The sequence below is a fragment of the Prunus mume genome, linkage group LG4 (assembly GCF_029339155.1).
Source record: "Prunus mume cultivar Tortuosa linkage group LG4, ASM2933915v1, whole genome shotgun sequence".
Taxonomy (NCBI): domain Eukaryota; kingdom Viridiplantae; phylum Streptophyta; class Magnoliopsida; order Rosales; family Rosaceae; genus Prunus; species Prunus mume.
This window is the reverse complement of record NC_142701.1, coordinates 21,946,201-21,966,336: the sequence shown is the minus strand read 5'-3', so window position 1 is coordinate 21,966,336 and position 20,136 is coordinate 21,946,201. Positions and strand designations below refer to the sequence as shown.

The following is a 20,136-nucleotide window of genomic DNA, read 5'->3' as shown; positions in this document are numbered from 1 at the left end:
GATTAATGTCCACCATTGGATGAAAGTAAGCAGCAACTGCCATGTTTTTATTTTTATTTTTTTAGTACAAGTCATAGTCTAAACTATATGGGAGAGGGGTTTTTCACACTAAAACAACCAAGATGTCATGGAATTTCAAACTTGATACCTCTAATCTACAAGTCAATGCCTTTTCCACTAAGCTAAACTCCATTTGCAGCAACTGTAGGGGCGAAGCCACACTGGGACCAGTGTGGTCCCAGGCCCCTACTCAAGTTTTTTTATTTTTTTAAAGTAATATATTATTATGTATTTCTATATGTATATTATTTCAAATATTTTAGGTTTTGATATGTACCCACATTTGTTGTGTCGAACCTATTAACATTAAGGCACAAGGAGGTGTTTCAAATTGCCCTTTGCTCAACTGGTGGTGGTGCACTCTAGGTGTACAGATTACCTTATTTCCACTTTCAACATTGAAGTAAATGTCTTTGTCATTTTACTTTCATTTATTTGTATATTACTCCATTTACTTAAGTTTACAACGTAAATAAAGAAGTACCCCTTATTTGGATTCAAATAAAAATACTAGAAAATCAAATTCCCACCAAATCAAAATATGAAAAATCGATTTTAGTGCAAAATATGATTTAGGCTAAAAATGATGACTCATTAAGTCAATATATACTTCATACTAAAATCCCATAAAATCAAGCTTTCTTATTTAAAGTATAAGGAATAAAAGCCGCCAAAAATTATCTTGAGAAAATGATTATTCTGAAAAACCATTTTTCATACTTAGTCAATATTTTTACATAAAACATTTTTTTTTCATGTATGATCTAAATGCATGAAGGGACCTAAGGTTTTTTTTAGTTTGAGAATTTTTGATTTTTTCTTTCTATTAGGTTTAATGGGGGGAAAAGCTTTAAAGATATTTGCTAAATCGCTACTCTTTGTCTATCTCTTGCAATTTTTCTTGCTTAGAATGTATTTGTCTATCCTTTTGTCGAGGACAATTATGATTGCAACCAATAAGCAATATAAATCTTGACATATGTGATATATATATATATATATATACTATTTTTCGTATGTATTGTGAGTTCAAATTTTTTATTTTTTATAATTTATAAAAGGCCCCCACACATTTAAAATTCTGGTTTCGCCACTGAGCAGCCGCCATGTTAAATGTAATTACCAAAATACAATGTTACTGCTATAATTGAAAGGCCACTGCTACAATAATACGCAATTCGAGTGGTGTCTAATCAGACCAGATTGAATAAAGCAAGCAGGGCATCCAGGCCAAGGAAGGAGGGTAAGATAATAGGATGATAGAGACCCAGAACACCAAAGTCGACCTGCATGAGTTTTTTAATGGGTTTATGACATTATAAAAAATAAAATTAAAAAGGCGCAATAGCTTGAGCTTCTGAATCCATCCAAAACCTTAATTTCGGAAAAAGACGGAGAAACTTACTAGAGGGCACGTATTTTTGCTTATTGGAGGTTTCTAATGACAAACCAAAGCTCTGAATTTGTCAAAGCAGCACAACCCCTCAGCCATACATAAACACAACAACCAAACCTAAACCTAACATCCGCGGGGAAAGCCTTCAAACTATATTCTGCACGGGTGGGGAAAATGAACACAAGACTTTGAACGAAGAGATAAATATTCTTAATTACTTGAGTTACAAATTCTTTGCTTGAATAATTATTAATTGTCTCATGTTCGAGTTGACGAACAGTTGAATCTCCTTATATCAAACCTATCATTGACCACAACAAAACTCCCACACAAAACAGAGTTCCAAGTTGATTTCTTTTTGTTTTTGGGTCTGCAGAATAAAATATACGCAATGAGTCCAAGTTGCATTGCAAAAAGGTCAAATATTTGTGACCGACAGAAGCACAAAAGGTCAAATATTAGTAACTACAGCCCCAAACCATTCTTTAATTATCTACCTTCTTCTAGACTTGTAGTTATTTCGGCAAATGTTTCTGGCTTAGTAGAAGAAGAAGCTGTGCTGGAGTTGTTGCCTCTCCTTAAGAGAAAGGCTGGTTGTTTAGGAGTTGGAGAGATTGCAATTTCACTGTCAAGCATGGTAAGAACATTTGACATCGTGGGACGATCAACGGATCTTCTTGTACGCATAAGAGCCCAACATTGACACACTTGATAAATTGATTTTTGTTGCAACTTTCATCCAAAGTCATGTCCATTAGTTCCAAGGCCTCGTTTTTTGTCCACAGTCTCCATGCCTGAGAAAATTTTTAATTTCAATATGGTGTAATCCAAACAATATAAAAATGGGGTTATAAAATAAAGGAGTAATTACAATTTTAGTCACTGAAGTTAGGGTCGAATTTAATTTTGGCCACCAAAATTTTAATTTTTCGATTTTGATCACTTTATTTGCAGCTGTTAGCAAATCAAGTCATATGCTTCGATTTTGTCAGTAACATTAATTAATATTAAATTAAAATAAATATATTTAATTATTTTAATTAGGGCAAATTTATCATTCTACAAGGCAAATTCCTTAGAAAATTTAAAATAAAAAAAAAAAGTAAAAAAATTTAAAAAAGAACGGAAGGTGGGTCGTGATAAAGAGAAAGAAGGTGACCTTGATTTTGGTACAGAACATGGTTCTGATGATGAACATAACATAGAGAAATTGAATGGCTCATGCAAGTCTGAACACAATAATAATATATTGATGGGCTGGCGTTTGGTGATACACTTGGGAGGGAGACTTAGGCAGTTGATTGGTTTGAATAAGCCCTAGATTAAGAAATCGGAGATGAGAGATAATGCCCAAAAAGTAGAGATTTTTGGCATGCCCAATTGACCCAAACGCTCCTTTGCTGGGTCTCTCATAGAGAGAGACCTCAAGAACAAGGCCTTTGATTTTGGGAGCTCTCTCTCCCTGCAACCAAAAAAACCACCATTGTTCCTCTGTTTCGCCGCGACGCGAGCCCCCCCCAAAAAAAACAAAAACAAAAACATGACTGCCCCCTCCCACAACCCACCAACCTAGCCACTCTAGCCACCCAAACCACCACACCCCGACCACCACCAGCCACTCTAGGAACGCGCGGCACGTGATGGGGAACATTAGGGTTTTGCGGCATATGGACGACGAAGAGAGGTTAGCGAAGAGAGTCGCGGGGCCGTACGATCTCGTGATGGGTTCCAAATCTGGATTTCCAAACATGGAGGCAGATCGGGGTTGATTGGGGATGGAGGTGCGTCGAGGGTAGGAGAGAGAGAGAGAGAGAGAGAGACAGAGAGGGCCGGGGTGGTGCTGCTGATGTTGGGCAGGGGCTTGTGGCAAGGGGTGGGGTTGTGGGTCTGCATTGCTCACTTTTGAGGTGGGTGGTTATGGCTGTCACTGCCCGGTGGGGGTTGGGAAGAGATCTAATAATTAAAAAAAATTATTTTTATTTATTTATAATTTAATATTAAAAAATATTTTTTAATTAATGAAATTGACAGAATTAAAGCATATGACCTGATTTGCTAACAGTTGTAAATCTTGTGACCAAAATCAAAAAATTGAAATTTCGATGACCAAAATTTAATTAGACCATAACCCCTATGACTAAAAATGCAATTACCCCTAAAATAAATGGATATGAAAGATTCAACAGCACACTTACATAACTTATGAGGCTGAAAGTTTGTTGGGATTGATAAAATCCGGTGTTCTTTTTTCCACTGATTATTTCTAGAAGAACCACACCGAAACTAAATACATCTGATTTCACTGAGAAAGTTCCATCTAATGCGTACTCCGGAGACATGTAACCACTGCATCACAAATTATGATAACAGTCAATAAATTTGTGCTACAATGTATGAAGCATCCAAACTAAAAATTAAACCGTCTGCACAAAACTTACTACGTTCCGACTACTGTGTTTGTGTTAGACTCAGTTTCTTTGCCTCCAACAATCCTTGCCAAGCCAAAGTCAGATATTTTGGGGTTCATCTCCTCATCTAAGAGAATGTTGCTGGTTTTCAAATCTCTGTGAATGATCCTTAATCTGGAATCTTGATGAAGATAAAGAAGTCCTCGAGCGATTCCCAAAATGATGTTAAAGCGCATCTCCCAATTGAGAAAGATGCTTTTGGTATGATCTGGCACACTTTGCATTATCCATTAGAGAAACTTGGGAGCTCTGGTATTCAAGAAACCATATATCATGCAGTATAAAAATATTGAAATGAGGACTAGGAACAAACCAAATATAAAGAAGTCTAAGCTTTTGTTAGGCATGTACTCATAGAGTAAAATTTTTTCTTCTCCTTTGATACAATATCCTTTAAGCCTAACAAGGTTTCGGTGTTGAAGTTTGGCAATCAGCACCACCTCATTTTTAAATTCCTGTAAGCCTTGTCCTGAAGCCCTTGATAACCTCTTTACCGCGATCTCTTGATCCCCAAGAAACTTGCCCTGGAAAAAAGAAAAAATCCCCTTTCAATCAATTTACAACTAACCAGAATACATGATCATTAATGATAAACAATTTTCTAGGAACAATAACACAACACATAAGTGTTGCTAAGGTGGTTCAATTGCAATGAAATGGAAAACAAGTATTCCTCCATTACCTTGTAAACAGGGCCATAGCCCCCTTGTCCAAGCTTGTTTGCATATGAGAAATTGTCTGTAGCGTCTAGTATGCTTTGCAAATCGAAAAAGGGTAAATCTATACCTTTCTCATCTTCTTCCTTGAACTCACCTGCGTCTATCAACTCTTGGACTCGCCTTTCACTATCAAGTTGTGCTCGATTTATTTTATCTAAGACATAAAATTGAAGAATATTATTCTCATGCTGTCATTCAATAGGACCAATCCTGCAGATGTTCATGCATAGAGTGCATATAGTAAAGTAGTTACCTTGTCTCTTGGTTATCTTTCTTCTCCATATATAAACAGAAATGATGCTTGCAAGAAAAATTCCGCTCGAAACAACTGCCACAACTATCAGTATTAGAGACACTGGCACTTTGCTTCTTGGTTGTTCTTCTATTTGCGGTTTTGGTGTTTGTTGAAGATTACCTTCTATAAGAAAGCAAGAGCAAATTCTACATGTGAATTATCATCATGTAATTAGATTATTGAAGTGAACAATCTAAAATGATATGATGCATTTATAATGAGCCAATTAAATGATTGGATTTATCAGTCAAATTTTACTTAGTTTCAGTTATTTCTATGATTTTTACTCAGACGGACAAGCATTGGTCTCAACATAAATTGATTTGCAGTAATAGGTTCATGCATCAGCGCAATTTTATGCCTAGCCTAACATGGCGTTCTCACCTTGAGTACAATTTAAGTCAAAGCCACTCCATTGATAATTGGCATTGCAAAGGCATCTTTTCTTTCTATCTCTTGCTGGACTGCAAGTTGAATGTGGCCAACCCCTGCAGTCTGCAGATGTTGTACAGGTTGGTTCCAGAGGCAGCTCCCAACCTAACTCTACTGCATTAGTACCTCCGGATGAAAGTTGAGAACTAAAATTTCCCGGGTGAACATAGCACCATCTGGTCACACTGAATGGAAATCGAGGGTTCAGCTGCTGACTTTGGATTCTGTTTAGATCACAATAATCCACATTTTTTGTTTGGATGGCGAATCTTTGTGCGCTTTGGTTGACACTAATAACTCTAAAGAAGGTGCCATTCGGTCCCACGAAGCTAACCTGGCCTGTGATGGTGCTGCAGTTGAAACGGAAGTACATGGGGTCACCGCAATCCGGTCCAGTGCTCAGTGGATAAGGAATGATGGTTGTGCCACAAGGCTTGCAGTCTCTTCCGGTTGATTCTGCACAAGATGTAATTTCTTGACTGTCATAAACGAACTAATAAATTAGCATTAACCTCATGCTTCTGCAATCATGCTCACATGTAAAAGCTTAACATAGAATGTTTCTAGTATATAACACCGTTTAGTTGTGTGTGTGTGTATTTGTTATTCCTACGCACGTATGACATCCCTCAACATTATTGATTGTAGTTAATTTCATCCTAACTGAGGTGCTTTAAACTCTCACTCTCGTACATCTATTTTCAACTATAAAGTAGTTTGGTGAAGCAAACCAACAACTGCATATATTCCATCATAATCCCAAATTAAACAGAGAAATGTAATACCTAAACCAGACAAGTCAACTCGAGTAGAGAGGTTGTGGCCATCAAATCCATACTCTTCTTCAAGATTATTTAGATCCCTCGTCCATGTCCAGCACGAGGAAGTAGGAGTATCCCTGATAGTTCTGTTTACACCTGCAATATATGAGAAAGCCAGGCACCCGCAGCTATTTGAGCACGCTTTCCTGCATTGTGTTTCATTTTCAGAAGTGAATTGTACGTCTGGTTTTCCCACTTTCATCATCTTCAAGCTCAAGAAAGTGTCATTGCTACATATTTTCGACTCCCTTGCACATCCACCTGAAAAGTCTCTAGCATCCCATTGCTGTGCAAACTGAGGTTTAAAACCTGGCAAACATTTGCACACCGACGGCCAATTATTACTGTTACAGCTGCCAAAGTTCCCACAAGCATTAAACACACTGCATCCATCTTTTGGCTCCTTCCATAACAAATTCCACTGCTTTGTGTGTTTAATCCAGGTCAGAAACTGCACCTCCCCATTAAAACTCATCACCATTCTTGTATAATTGTAGCCCAATCTTGTCATGGTTGTTGAATTATTAAATATACTTGGAATTTTAGATCTGGCAGTACTCTTGCTGAAATTTGATAATAGATTATAGAGTGGAGGAAACATTCCGGCTGAGCTAGAAAATTTATTACCTAACACTCCACTTTTCCAGTAAGGAATCGAATTTTTTAAGGTAACAAACTGGTCTCCTTCTTGATCTAGTTTGAAGGTGAAGTCCCCGATTCCTGGGTTGAATTGGTCTCTCCATGAAGTCAATTGTAAGCTTTGATCCATCACCATCCCAGGAATGAATGTATCAGTTGGATTTTGAAAGCTCTGCCACAAAATATTATTCACTGCCAATGGATCATCATCACCATCCTTTAACACCACCAGATTCCCAGAATCCATAAGCCTCACCGTCAAATTTAAAGATGTGGATGTTTCATGGCCTGTTGACCAATAAGACTTTCGACTAGAGTTATCCAAAACTTGGAGCTTACCATCTTTGATTGCAAAAACTCCAGTACTCGTTGAACTGACAGCAACTGGTTGGTCTTCTCTGTTGGCAACCCAAACAACTGTCCATGGACTCATATTGTAATACCAAATGCCAACATATCTTCTATCAAGGCCAGAGCTTTGCGCTGATGAAGGTGTAAAAAATCCCAGTTCAAATTTTCCTCCAGCTGAAACAAGAGTTTCTGATCGAACCCCATCTGTAATTGGAGTGTCATATGTGAGTGTGTCCCTAGCAGAAGAAAACGGGTGCGCAGAGCATAACAAGAGTAACAATGTAAACCATGTAATGGTGCAATTTGTTCTTGTAATCCTTCTTCTTCTTCTGCAGGCCATCATGAAAGTTTACTGGTTCAAAAATGGCCTCGTTTCTTCAAGTGCATTATCATTTTGCAAATAGATAAAAAAAAATTTAAGACAGCTAGTTCGGTCCAATAAGCCATTTTCCTAGTTCCAATATATCAACAGGGAACTAAACTAATCATACCAAGTCATCATTACCTGAAATTAAATACAGTTTACTGGTCGGTAGAGCCACCCTGCAATCACTAAATGGTTGATGCTTTTGCTTTATCAACCGAGCTGAATGATTGAACAGTAGCTGGCATAATGTTAGGGCCAGAGTCGTCTGATTTATTTATTTATTACTTGGACAAAGATTTCTTTGTTTTATTATTACTGCTTGTAAATTACTTGTCACTCCCGCCACCTGAAAACCTAAAAATGAGGGCCGTCATTAACCATATAATACAAGTCCACCCGATCCAATCCAAAAAAAAACCTAGACCCCAAAAAACAAAAACAAAACAAAAAATATTCCAAGGTGATTTTCATTATATGCTACTCATATTGTATTTCCAAGTAGCATTGCAAAGAGGTCAAATCTTTGTGACCGACATTAGAGTTGAGAGGGCTTTTACAATTACCACGTTTGGCCGCGTAGACTCATCACAAAGAAAAAGTTACAGTTTTAGTATAAAGGAAAATATGAGACATGAAAAGTCAAAAGTTTACTTAAGGAGGACAAAAGGACTAATTACAGCCTCATAGGGCTCGTCAATGGGCCAGGCTGGGTTTTTTTAGAAAATTCAAAGCCAAAGCCCAAGCTCAACCTATGGGCTGGGCTTGAGAAAGCTCATCGGGCCGGACCGAGGCTAAGCCCAATGGGCCAGGGTGAAACGGGCCTACTTCATTCAAAAAAAACCATAAACTTAATCATAAGGGCATTTTAGTCCAAATTTGAGATTAAACTCACTTAATTCCAATATTTTCACATCAAACCAAATTCATAAAACACTCAAAGTCACACAACAAGATTTTCTACAAAAATAATAAAACCAAAGTATTATTTTTTAGGTTATTACATAATTAGACCATAATACGTTTTAAAAAATAATAAGTATCAAAAAATATTTTTTTTAAAGGATGGTATGAATAAATATGCAAATGTTTGGTGATGTGTTCAAAAAAAAAAGCATGATTATATTTGGTGGTACGATTATGTTTCGTGATATGATTATATTAGGTGATATGATATGTTGTTCATCTTATTATATATATATATATATATATAATTGTTGTATTAATAATTGATACAAATTAATGTGCTAATCATCCAATTATAAACTAGGAATGAGTAAAGAAAAGTAAATGAAATGAAACAAAACATATATGTGATTTAAGTGATATAATCCTAATTCTAAACTCTTATTTATACATAATTATATATGTATACGGACCTAACGGGCTTTCTTAGGCTTAACTGGCCGGGCTTGACACCCAAGCCAAGCCTAGCCCAGCCCAAGACGGGCCGAGCCATCTCAAAGCTATAACGACCCGGGCGACTTTTTCAATGGACCGGACGGGCCCCCATTGGCCCATGAGCCCGCAGGCCAAATGATGAGGCCTACAGCCTCACCAATGCTTTAATTATCTACCTTCTTCTAGACTTGTAGTTGTTTCGGCAATTGTTTCTGGCTTAGTAGAAGAAGAAGCTGTGCTGGAGTTGTTGCCTCTCCTTAAGGAAAGGCTGGTTGTTTAGGAGTTGGAGAGATTGCAATTTCACTGTCAAGCATGGTAAGAACATTTGACATGGCGGGACGGTCAACAGGGTCTTCTTGCACGCATAAGAGCCCAACATTGACACACTTAATAAGTTGACTTTTGTTGCAACTTTCATCTAAAGCCTTGTCCATTAGTTCCTAAGCCTTGTTTGTGTTATTATTTGAAAGGTTTTTAAAATTTAACGTTTTGATTTTGTTTTAATATTTTGGCTGTTTTCTTTTATTTATTATGGAAGTTAAGTTCCCACAAGCATTAAACACACTACATTGATATTTTGGCTCCGACCATAACTGCTTCCACTGCTTATGTTCAAGCCAGGACAGAAAAGCACCTCCTCAGTAAAACTCATCACCATTCTTGTATAATTGTATTCCAATCTTGTCATAGTTAATTGAAAAATTATAAAACTTAATTGGACTTGTAGGTCTGGCAGTACTCTTGCTGAAATTTGATAACAAATTAGCTATAGAATGAGGCATTTCAGCTGAGGTGGAAAACTCACCAGGCTCTCCACTTTTCCAATAAGGAATTAATTTTCTTGAAATAACAGACTAATTGACTCCTTCGTGATCTTAGCTTAAAGGTGAATTTCCCAATTCCTGGGTCATCTTGGTCTCTCCATGAAGTCAATTCTAAGCTTTTATCCATCACCATCCCAGGAATGTATGCATCAGTTGGATCGATGTTGAAAGCTCAAGCACAAAATATTTTGCACTTAAAACTTATCATCTTCACCATTGAACTAGAGGTTTCAAATGGATCGGGCTGGCCCGATATGGCACGAGCACAGCCTGGTTAAGTAAGGCCTGACACGGCATGGCCAATATATTTGAGCCGTGCCCAAACAAGGAAATTATGACCAATGGGCTAGGCCGGCCCTTTAAAGCCCATTTATTAAATTACATTTGTGTTAGAGAAAAATAATGCATAATATTATTACATTTATATCTTAAATTCAAGTCTATTTCTTTTCTCTAATAATATGATTAAAATTTAATGTTTTCTTTATATATAAAATAATGATTTTATTTTTCAAGTTTTGATTTCTAAAATTCATACAATAATCTACTCATTTTTTATTTAAATGTACTTTAAAGAAAGTTAATGGCCACTTTTTTTAACAAATAATAAATCTTGTTAGTATAATTGTAAAAAATATTTAAATGAAGTTGTAAAAAAAATTACAAAAAAAAAAATGCAATACATAAGTCAAATTTGGCATTGGGCCATCTCGGCTCGTTTAGTGGCCCGACACAAGCACGGCTTGAGCCCATATGGGCTCAGGCTGGAATTGATGATTTTCATAAATGAACGAGCCTGGCACGAGCTGTTTATTAAATGGGGCGACTCTAAATGGATCGGTCATACCCAACACGGCCTCTTTGACACCTCTAGAAACTACACATGATAATTGCATATGAAGGAAGTATTTAGCTTAACCCACGTGGGTATATGAAGAAAGGTTAGAAAATCAGTGACCAAGAATTTAAAGAAGAGGAAGATAGAAATCTTTAACAAGAAACTTCCCACATAACTAGAGGTGTCAAATCAGACGTGCTCGGCCCGTTTAGAGTCGGCCCATTTAATAAACGGGCCATGTCGGGTCCATTCATTTATGAAAATCATCAATCCCGTCCCAAGACCATGACTCGACCTCATATGAGCTTGGGTCTTGCTCGTGTCGGGCTACTAAATAGACTGAGATGGGCCCAAGCTAAATTTGACTTATGTATTGCTTTTTTTCTTCTTCTTTTTTTGTAATTTTTTTTACAACTTTGTTTAAATTTTTTTACAATTATACTAACAAAATTTATTATATGTTGAAAAAAGTGGTCATTAACTTTCTTTAAAATACATTTAAGTAGAAAAATGACTAGATTATTGTTGGATTTTTAAAATTAAAACTTGAAAAACAAAATCATTATTTTATATATAAAGAAAACATTAAATTTTAATGTATATTATTAAAGAAAAGAAACATTCTTGAATTTAAGATATAAATGTAATAATAAATGGACTTTAAACGGGCAAGCCCGTTTGGTTTCGAGCCTGCACACTACATCTGTCTCTTGACTCCGACCATAACGGCTTCCACTGTTTTGCATGTTCAAGCCATGTCATAAGCAATACCTCCCCAGTAAAACTCATCACCATTCTTGTATAATTGTATTCCAATCTTGTCATAATTATTGAAAAATTATAAAACTTAATTGGACTTGTAGGTCTGGCAGTACTCTTGCTGAAATTTGATAACAAATTAGCAATAGAATGAGGCATTTCAGCTGAGATGAAAAACTCACCAGGCTCTCCACTTTTCCAATAAGGAATTAATTTTCTTGAAATAACAGATTAATTGTCTCCTTCGTGATCTAGCTTAAAGGTGAATTTCCCAATTCCTAGGTCATCTTGGTCTCTTCCATGAAGTCAATTCGAAGCTTTTATCCATCACCATCCCAAGAATGTATGCATCAGTTGGATGTTGAAAGCTCAGGCACAAAATATTTTGCACTGAAAACTTATCATCTTCACCATCACTGAACTAGAGGTTTCAAATGGACCAGGCTGGCCCGATATGGCACGAGAATGGCCTGCTTAAGTAAAGCCTGACACGGCATGGCCAATATATTTGAGCCGTGCCCGGACAAGCTAATTATGACCAATGGTCCAGGTCAGCCCTTTAAAGCCCATTTATTAAATTACATTTGTTTTAGAGAAAAATAATACATAATATTATTACATTTATATCTTAAATTCAAGTCTATTTATTTTCTCTAATAATATGCCATATATAAGTTAAATTTGGCATGGGTCCTTCTTGGCCCGTTTAGTGGCTCAGCACGAGAACTGTGGGCTTGAGCCCGGATAGATGATTTTCATAAGTGGACGAGCGGCACGCCAATTTATTAAATAGACTGACTCTAAACGGCCCATCCCAACACGACCCGTTTGACATCTCTAGAAACTACACAGGATAATATGCATATAAATGAAAGTATTTAACCTAACCCATGTGGGAGTGCTATATGAAGAAAGGTAAGAAAATCAGTGACCAGGAATTTTAAAAATAAGAAGATAGAAATCTTTGACAAAAAAACTTCTCATAGTCCATTTAATAAATGGGACGTGTCAGACCCATTCATTTATGAAAATCATCAATCTCAGCCCAAATTTGTGCTCGTGACGGGCAACTACACAGGTCGAGATGGACCCACGCCAAATTTGGCTTATGTATTGTATTTGTGTTTGTAATTTTTTTCACAACTTCATTTAAATCTTTTTTACAATTACACTAACAAGATTTATTATTTGTTGAAAAAAGTGGCCATTAACATTCTTTAAAGTATATTTGAATAGAAAATGACTAGATTATTTTGTGGATTTTAAAAATTAAAACTTGAAAAACAAAATTATTATTTTATATATAAAGAAAGGAAAATGCTAGAGGCACCAACTTTGGGCACCAACTCTCTAATAGAGTGTGGTGTATTGGTGGGCTCCACCTCTATTAGAGAGTTGGTGCCCAAAGTGGGCGCCTTAGAGAAAATAAATAGACTTGAATTTAAGATATAAATGTAATAATATTATGTATTATTCTTTTCTCTAAAATAAATGTAATTTTAAATGAGCTTTAAACGGGCCAACCCGTTAGGTTTCGTGCCGGCATGGTCCATGATAGGCTATAGACTATCATGGCCCATTAGACCTAATTACCTTGTCCTGACATGGCCCAAATATATGGATCATGCCATGTCGAGCCGTACTCATGTCGTGCCAGATAAATTCAGTTCGTTTGACACCTCTACACATAACATAACAAGCAAAGAAGCAATAAAAGTAAAGTAGTGGACACATAAATAAAATAAAATAAAAAAGCAATAAAAGTGAAAGTAGTGGACACATAAAAATATATATATATATATATATATATATATATATATGAAGCAGACGACCTAAACCTAAACATTGGGCCAACTACCTTTTTTTCAATCATTCAGCTGAGTCCATAATGCATCAACTTTTAGTAAAATATTGGTACATAGCCTTGTGTATTGATAAAATTAGTCTAAGAAAGAGTTATCTATTTGATAGGAGATAATGTACTTGTAGCTGAGTGCTAGTGGTAAAGATCACCGGGCCATTTTTGTAACACCCATGTAACATCCCACATCGACCAACAGAGAAGGGGTGATGTGCCTTATATGTACATACCCACCTCCATCTAGCATGAGGCCTTTTAGAAGCTCATTGGCTTCGAAGTCATGGGAACTCCGAAGTTAAGCAAGTTGGGGCTAAAGCAATCCCAGGATGGTTGACCCACTAGGAAGTTGCTCGTGAGTTCTCAGAAACAAAACCGTAAGGGTATAGAGGGGGGCCCAAAGCGGACAATATCATGTTACGACGGAGTCGGTCCAGGATGTGACATAGTACCACATATATAAATGGAATTTATCCTAGATAATATTAGCTTGCAGAAATTTTAAAGACCATATAAATATTACACATCGTAACTTTATTAACAAACTCATTCGCAGAGTGTTGGATAAGCCCCAGTAGAAGGATGGGAAAGTGAGGGGTTCGAATCCCCTTGTTGGCAAAAGCACCATTTCTCAACAAATTTCGTTTATTTTTCAGTTTCCAGTCGCATATTTCGGTAATATTGGTAAGTGGATATGGACTAAAATATCGCCCATTCAAAAAAAATGATATTATCAGTGACACAACCATCAACAACGGTTCCTTTAGATTGCGGAACTATCTCCCATGTTCCATTCTTTTTTAAGGCCTCGAAACCTCTAGGTTGCGGAACTTCCACCCATTTTGGGTCTTACAAAGCTTTTTTCAATTTCTTAGGAATTTTAATTCCTTCCATCTCATTGACAAATAATTTCTTTAGTACCCCTTGAATTTCATCTGCAGAAGGCTCTAGCCTTGACAGAAGATATGTTGGCATTTGGTATCACAATCTGAGTCCAAGGACAGTTGTTTGGGGTTGGTAACAGAGAAAAGCTAGTTGTTGTAAATTCAACTAGAACTTGAGTTTTTGCAATCAAACAAGGTAACCTCCAAGTGTTGGATAGTTTTATTGATGAGTCTTATTGGTCAACAGGGCTTCAAACACCCAAGTCTTTAAATTTGACGGTGAGGCTTATGGATTCTGGGAACCTGGTGTTGTTCAGTCTAGTTTCCATGTGCCTCTGTGTTTACATGTTTACATGTTGCCTTAGTTATGGATTCTGGGCTTCAAACACCCACTCTCACTTTTTTGGTACTGCTTTTACGTGTTTACATGTTGCCTTACTTATTGATGATGTTTACTTTTTCTTTTTTTCTTCTTTATACAAGCGATGGTTTAAAGTATCGCAAGTTCACTATCCTATCTAAACAGGCCTTAACTCACTTAATATGGTTTAAAATATATTAAGAAATTGATTTTTTTTTTTCTCTTGACAATTATGTAAATCAAAATTAAATGACAAGTAATAATTTCCAAAGCACTTTAATTTTTGTTTTTTACAGAGCAAGAAAATAAGCGGATTAAGCAAGCAGGAGCATACCAATGGTAAATCAAGAACGTTGCGGCGACAGGCGAGTGAGTATCTCGTCGTCCATGGCTGCACCGTACACACCACCTCACTCCGATGCTGTCGAGAAGCAAACCACGACCACAAGGATGATGGCAAACCAAGCGGCTGTAGCCCCATTATCGCTGGCTTTTCTTCCCTCTGAAAATCAAATTTTGCTTTCAATTTTTGAGGTTTTGATAATTTTTGGAGGCAACCGCATTTCTGTTGGGCTGGGCTTCATGCAACTTGAACCCTGCTGTTGACGACGCTCGCTTTCCTTCTTCCTTTTATGTTTCTTCGTTGGTTTTGGCCCGGCATTGTTTGCGAGTGAAGTAACGTTTAGCCCACTCCATATTTGCAAGTTGTTAAAAAAACATATGCTTGGATTAGGGTTATCATTTCGTTATTATGGAAACATTTAAAATGAATACGATAATAATCTGATTCGATGCAAATTTGATGTTTACCAGATATAGATTGATAAGTTGAATTTGACCGTATAAATACCATTCGGACATGATAATCAATTAAAAATAGATGCATTTGTAGATTAGGCTCAACCTTACCCGCCATGAAATACAACCTTGTATGACAAACATTGTAGATCCAACGGTGATTATCATTTTAAATAGCTAAAAGGGGAAAAGATGAACCAATTACATGTACTGATCAAAAGAGTTGAAGTTGATGAATGATATACATTGTTGAACTATGAACTTTGCAGCTTATAGCCTTCTTCTTTGGTCTTTATTTGAACTTTACAGATATCCAGGCTGAGATTGTTGTGGATTTTTCAATTTTCTAATGGCAATATGAAATAGTGAATCTATATCAGGTTCAGTAAGAAAAATCTGTAAACTGGGTGGCTTGAATTATTTGTGGCCTTACTAAATTTGGGCCTTAAAACTGCAAAAATACAAACTAGAAAACAGGGAGCTTCTATAATGAGGAGTTATGTTAAGGGGTTCAATCCAACAATCCGATAATAATTTGACGGCTATTAAGAACCTTCTTATTATAACCTATCATTTTTCTAGCCTTCTTATACTAGAAAACATGTCTTATTAAAACTATTGGGTCTTAGCCGAAAATGAGATATGACCGTCCCAAAGGCCTAGTTTACCAATTTTGATCAAAATGGGTCTTATTGTTGGATTTCGATTACATATTTGGCCTTACTACTGGACCGGTTCGGTAGCCAATTTGAATCCAAAACCGAACCAACTCGAATCCCTACCTAGGTGGCATTTTAAACCGCTTTAGTGTACAGCATTTGTTATATTTGATTTTCAAAACTATTTCCACGGATAGAACAATGACAACTGTAAGTAATTAGTTTATTTATACTAATGTTATTTATGCTTCTTCTTATAATAAAATGTACTAAACTATGTTGTTTTATTTGTAAATAACATTGGTGCTCAAACAACACAACTTCTTCAAATCCACTCACCACCAACACTTGAGTTTGTACATTCATTGCATTTTCCTTTTAGTTTGTAACTTTAATTAACTTTGAATTGGATTTTTCTTTTGTTGTAACTTTAATTCATTTTGCTTTGCATTTTCTTTTGGTTTATAACTTAAAGGATTTGGATTGGAATGCTTGATTTAAATTTAATTGGAATGCTTGGAATTGTAACTAATTTTCTTAGGTTGTGATGCTTGAGAAGTTGAGAAGATTGTGAATTTATATATGTTTGAGAAATTGAGGTTGTGTATTTATTTAGGTTGTGAATTTATATTTTGTGACTTATAATAATTTTTTTTCAAAATCACTAAACCGCAAATAGTCGGTCACAAGAATTAGAGGTGTACAGATATCTATTTCTCAATAAATGACGAGTCGTGTTATTGCAGCGCATGGACTTCACGAGTCTTATCGTTTACTTTATTTATTTATTCATTCCTAAAATATCTTATAAATTTTTTAATCAAAGCAACCACAAGAATTAGAGGTGGAGATCATTCGAGCGGTGAAATGCAGGGCTGAAAATCGCTCGGGTTGGGGCCCAGTGTACACGTAATACATAGAAAATCAGTTGCAGGTGCAAAGACCCACGTGGTTCGATGGCCTTGACAGAAGATATGTTGGCATTTGGTATCACAATCTGAGTCCAAGGACAGTTGTTTGGGTTGGTAACAGAGAAAAGCTAGTTGTTGTAAATTCAACTAGAACTTGAGTTTTTGCAATCAAACAAGGTAACCTCCAAGTGTTGGATAGTTTTACTGATGAGTCTTATTGGTCAACGGGGCTTCAAACACCCATGGCCAAGTCTTTAAATTTGACGGTGAGGCTTATGGATTCTGGGAACCTGGTGTTGTTCAGTCTAGTTTCCATGTGCCTCTGAAATTACTCACTTTTTTGGTACTGCTTTTACGTGTTTACATGTTGCCCTACTTATTGATGATGTTTACTTTTTCTTTTTTTCTTCTTCATACAAGCGATGGTTCAAAGTATCGCAAGTTCACTATCCTATCTAAACTGACCTTAACTCACTTATGTGATTGCCGGTTAGTTTTTAGGCTAGTGATTTTAACACTCTCCTCTTTCAGCCTCTTGATCTCCACCTCTTAGTGCATGTATGTTAACCTTGAACTGACTCAGTCAACTGATAAATCCACGAAGAAAAAAAAAACACACAATGAATCCAATCCAAGTCACATTACAAAGAAGTCAAATTTTAATGACCAACATAACAGTAGAGAGGGCTTTTACAATTACCGTGTTTGGCGTAGACTTATCCACCAAAGTATTTAATCAATTAAGCATCACAAAGGAAAAATTACAGTTGAATATAAAGAAAAATAAGAGATAAAAAAGTTTACTTATAAAAGGGATAATTACAGCCTCTTACCATGCTTTAATTATCTACCTTCTGCTAGTGTAGTAGTTATCTCACCAAATGTTTCTGGCTTAGTAAAAGAAGAAGCTGTGCTAGAGCTGTTGCCTCTCCTCATGACAAAAGCTGGTTGCTTGGGAGTTGGAGGGATTGCAATTTCACTGTCAATCATGGTAAGAACATTTGACATGGTGGGACGGTCAACAGGGTCTTCTTGTACACATAAGAGCCCAACATTTACACACTTGATGAATTGACTTTTGTTGCAACTTTCATCCAAATTATTGTCCATTAAATCCAACACCTTGTTCTCTGTCCATAATCTCCATGCCTGAGAAAATTTTAACATTCAAAAATAGTGGACTACAACATGTGGTTAAACGGATATGAAAGATTCAACGCACTTACATGATTTATGAGGCTGAAAGTTTCTTTGGATTGGTAGAATCCTGTGTTCTTTTTTCCGCTGATTATCTCAAGAAGAACCACACCAAAGCTAAACACATCTGATTTCACTGAGAAAGTTCCATCTAATGCATATTCTGGAGACATGTAACCACTGCATCACGAATTCTTATAACACTCAGGTATTATGCAAGAACCAAAGAACTTTAATTCTAAAAGGGTCAGGGAATTGTAATTTGTGCTACAACGAGTGAAACATCCACTCTGAAAATAAATCGTCCACACAAAACTTACTAAGTTCCAACTACTGTCTTTGTACTTGACTCAGTTTCTTTGCCTCCAACAATCCTTGCCAAGCCAAAGTCAGATATTTTGGGATTCATCTCCTCGTCTAAGAGAATATTGCTAGTTTTCAAATCTCTGTGAATGATCCTCAATCTGGAATCTTGATGAAGATAAAGAAGTCCTCGAGCGATTCCCAGAATGATGTTAAAGCGCATCTCCCAATTGAGAAACATTTTTTGAGTACGATCTGCAAAGTTAAATTTTCCATTTAGAGAAAAAACTTAGTGGCTTTGATAGATCACCAATTAGTCAAAACAATATTTTGTGCCTTAAACATATTGAAATGAGGACCAGGAACGAACCAAATATAAAGGAGTCTAAGCTTTTGTTAGGCATGTACTCATAGAGTAAAATCTTTTCTTCTCCTTTCATGCAATATCCCTAAGTCTAACAAGGTTTCGATGTTGAAGTTTGGCAATCAGCACCACCTCATTCTTAAATTCCTGTAAACCCTGTCCTGAAACCCTTGATAGCCTCTTTACTGCAATTTCTTGACCTCCAAGGAACTTGCCCTGGCAACAGAATCCCTTAGACAAATTTACACTAACAAGAATATATGAACATTAATGACATATTCTTTTTTACAGGTTAAAAAAATAATTATTATTGCTAAAGTGATTCAGTTGCTAAGAAATGCCAAACAAGTCTTCCTAAATTACCTTATAAACAGGCAGAGGCGGAGCCACGTGGGGTCGTCGGGTCGCACGACCTGTTGGAAGCCATGGAAATAGCCTTGGAGGTCCCTTGGAGCTGCTGGCGCAACCTCTTGGAGCTGCACACCACATGGTCGACGGAATGCTTGAAAGAAGAAGGAACAGAGCAGGTGAAGAAGAAGGAGGCGAGGCTGCTCACGCACGCGTCTTTTTAAAACAACCTGGGCAAACACGCGTCATTTTGGCCTGTGGAATGTTTTAAATGACTTGGCCAAAGCAGCGTCGTTTTGGCCCAGTCTGAATGAAAAAGAATGCCTAGCGTATCCCTCTCAGCCTCTCCTTCTCCACAGACACAGTCGATTCTTTCATTTAAAAAACCCCAAATTTCTTTTGTTTTCTCCTCCTCCAACCCTAAGTTCCAAACTCAATCCCCCCCAAGCCTTCAACTCCATCTCCTCCCTTGCTGCCGCCATTGAGGTGTCTTTGTGCTTTCGTCGTCGCTTTGTGGTGGTGGTGCCGCCAGCTACTCTCTTTATATTTGCTAATTGTCATTGTGAAATTTCACAATTCAAGTAAGTTCTAAACCCTATATATGATATATTTAATTTAATTGAAACATAATTCATGTTTATTTTGATTATATTGGTGGTTTGATTATATTGTGAGTTTTTATTTTCATTATTTTGTATATGTAGAATATATTTAATTTAATTGAAATTCAATTCATATTTATTTGATTATATTGATGGTTTGTTTATATTGTGAGTTTTATTTTGCAAGTTTTTGTATATGTAGAATATATTTAATTTAATTGAAATCCAATTCATGTTTATTTTGATTATGTTGATGGTTTGTTTAAATTGTGAGTTTTATTTTGCAAGTTTTTGTATATGTAGAATATATTTAATTTAATTGAATATCCAATTCATGTTTATTTTGATTATGTTGATGGTTTGTTTAAATTGTGAGTATTTATTTTGAATATTTTGTATATGTAGAAGTATTATGGAACGGTTTTTTAAGAGAAAGTCATCATCGGGTTCGGGTAGTTCGAATAATGTTAATAGTTCAAATACT

At 36.3% G+C, this 20,136-nt stretch overlaps 1 protein-coding gene and 1 pseudogene across 2 annotated transcripts; both read right to left on the bottom strand.

Annotated features, from left to right (window-relative positions):
• Positions 1-1,788: 1,788 nt before the first annotated feature.
• Positions 1,789-7,635, bottom strand: LOC103329373 (G-type lectin S-receptor-like serine/threonine-protein kinase At4g03230; annotated as a pseudogene). Its single transcript, XR_016126042.1, has 8 exons — positions 6,156-7,635; positions 5,323-5,826; positions 4,897-5,061; positions 4,607-4,797; positions 4,238-4,448; positions 3,895-4,132; positions 3,652-3,802; positions 1,789-2,250 (listed from the first exon to the last, which is right to left on the bottom strand). The product of XR_016126042.1 is annotated as a G-type lectin S-receptor-like serine/threonine-protein kinase At4g03230 (transcript).
• A 9,826-nt stretch (positions 7,636-17,461) lies between these two features.
• LOC103329372 (G-type lectin S-receptor-like serine/threonine-protein kinase At4g03230) lies at positions 17,462-18,757 on the bottom strand. Its single transcript, XM_089050207.1, has 4 exons — positions 18,709-18,757; positions 18,356-18,593; positions 18,065-18,215; positions 17,462-17,987 (listed from the first exon to the last, which is right to left on the bottom strand). Exons 1-4 carry the CDS (start codon positions 18,740-18,742, stop codon positions 17,682-17,684), a joined length of 729 nt encoding a protein of 242 aa, XP_088906333.1. The 5' UTR covers positions 18,743-18,757; the 3' UTR covers positions 17,462-17,681.
• Positions 18,758-20,136: the final 1,379 nt, after the last annotated feature.

What these genes read in the sequence shown, in the direction of transcription:
- LOC103329372 (XM_089050207.1), bottom strand. Translation starts at nt 18,742, where the DNA reads ATGCCTAACAAAAGCTTAGACTCCTTTATATTTG. An exon ending in CTTAGACTCCTTTATATTTG is followed by an intron (nt 18,594 to 18,708) that starts GTTCGTTCCTGG and finishes TTAACTTTGCAG; the next exon opens with ATCGTACTCAAAAAATGTTT. An exon ending in AAGACAGTAGTTGGAACTTA is followed by an intron (nt 18,216 to 18,355) that starts GTAAGTTTTGTG and finishes TTCGTGATGCAG; the next exon opens with TGGTTACATGTCTCCAGAAT.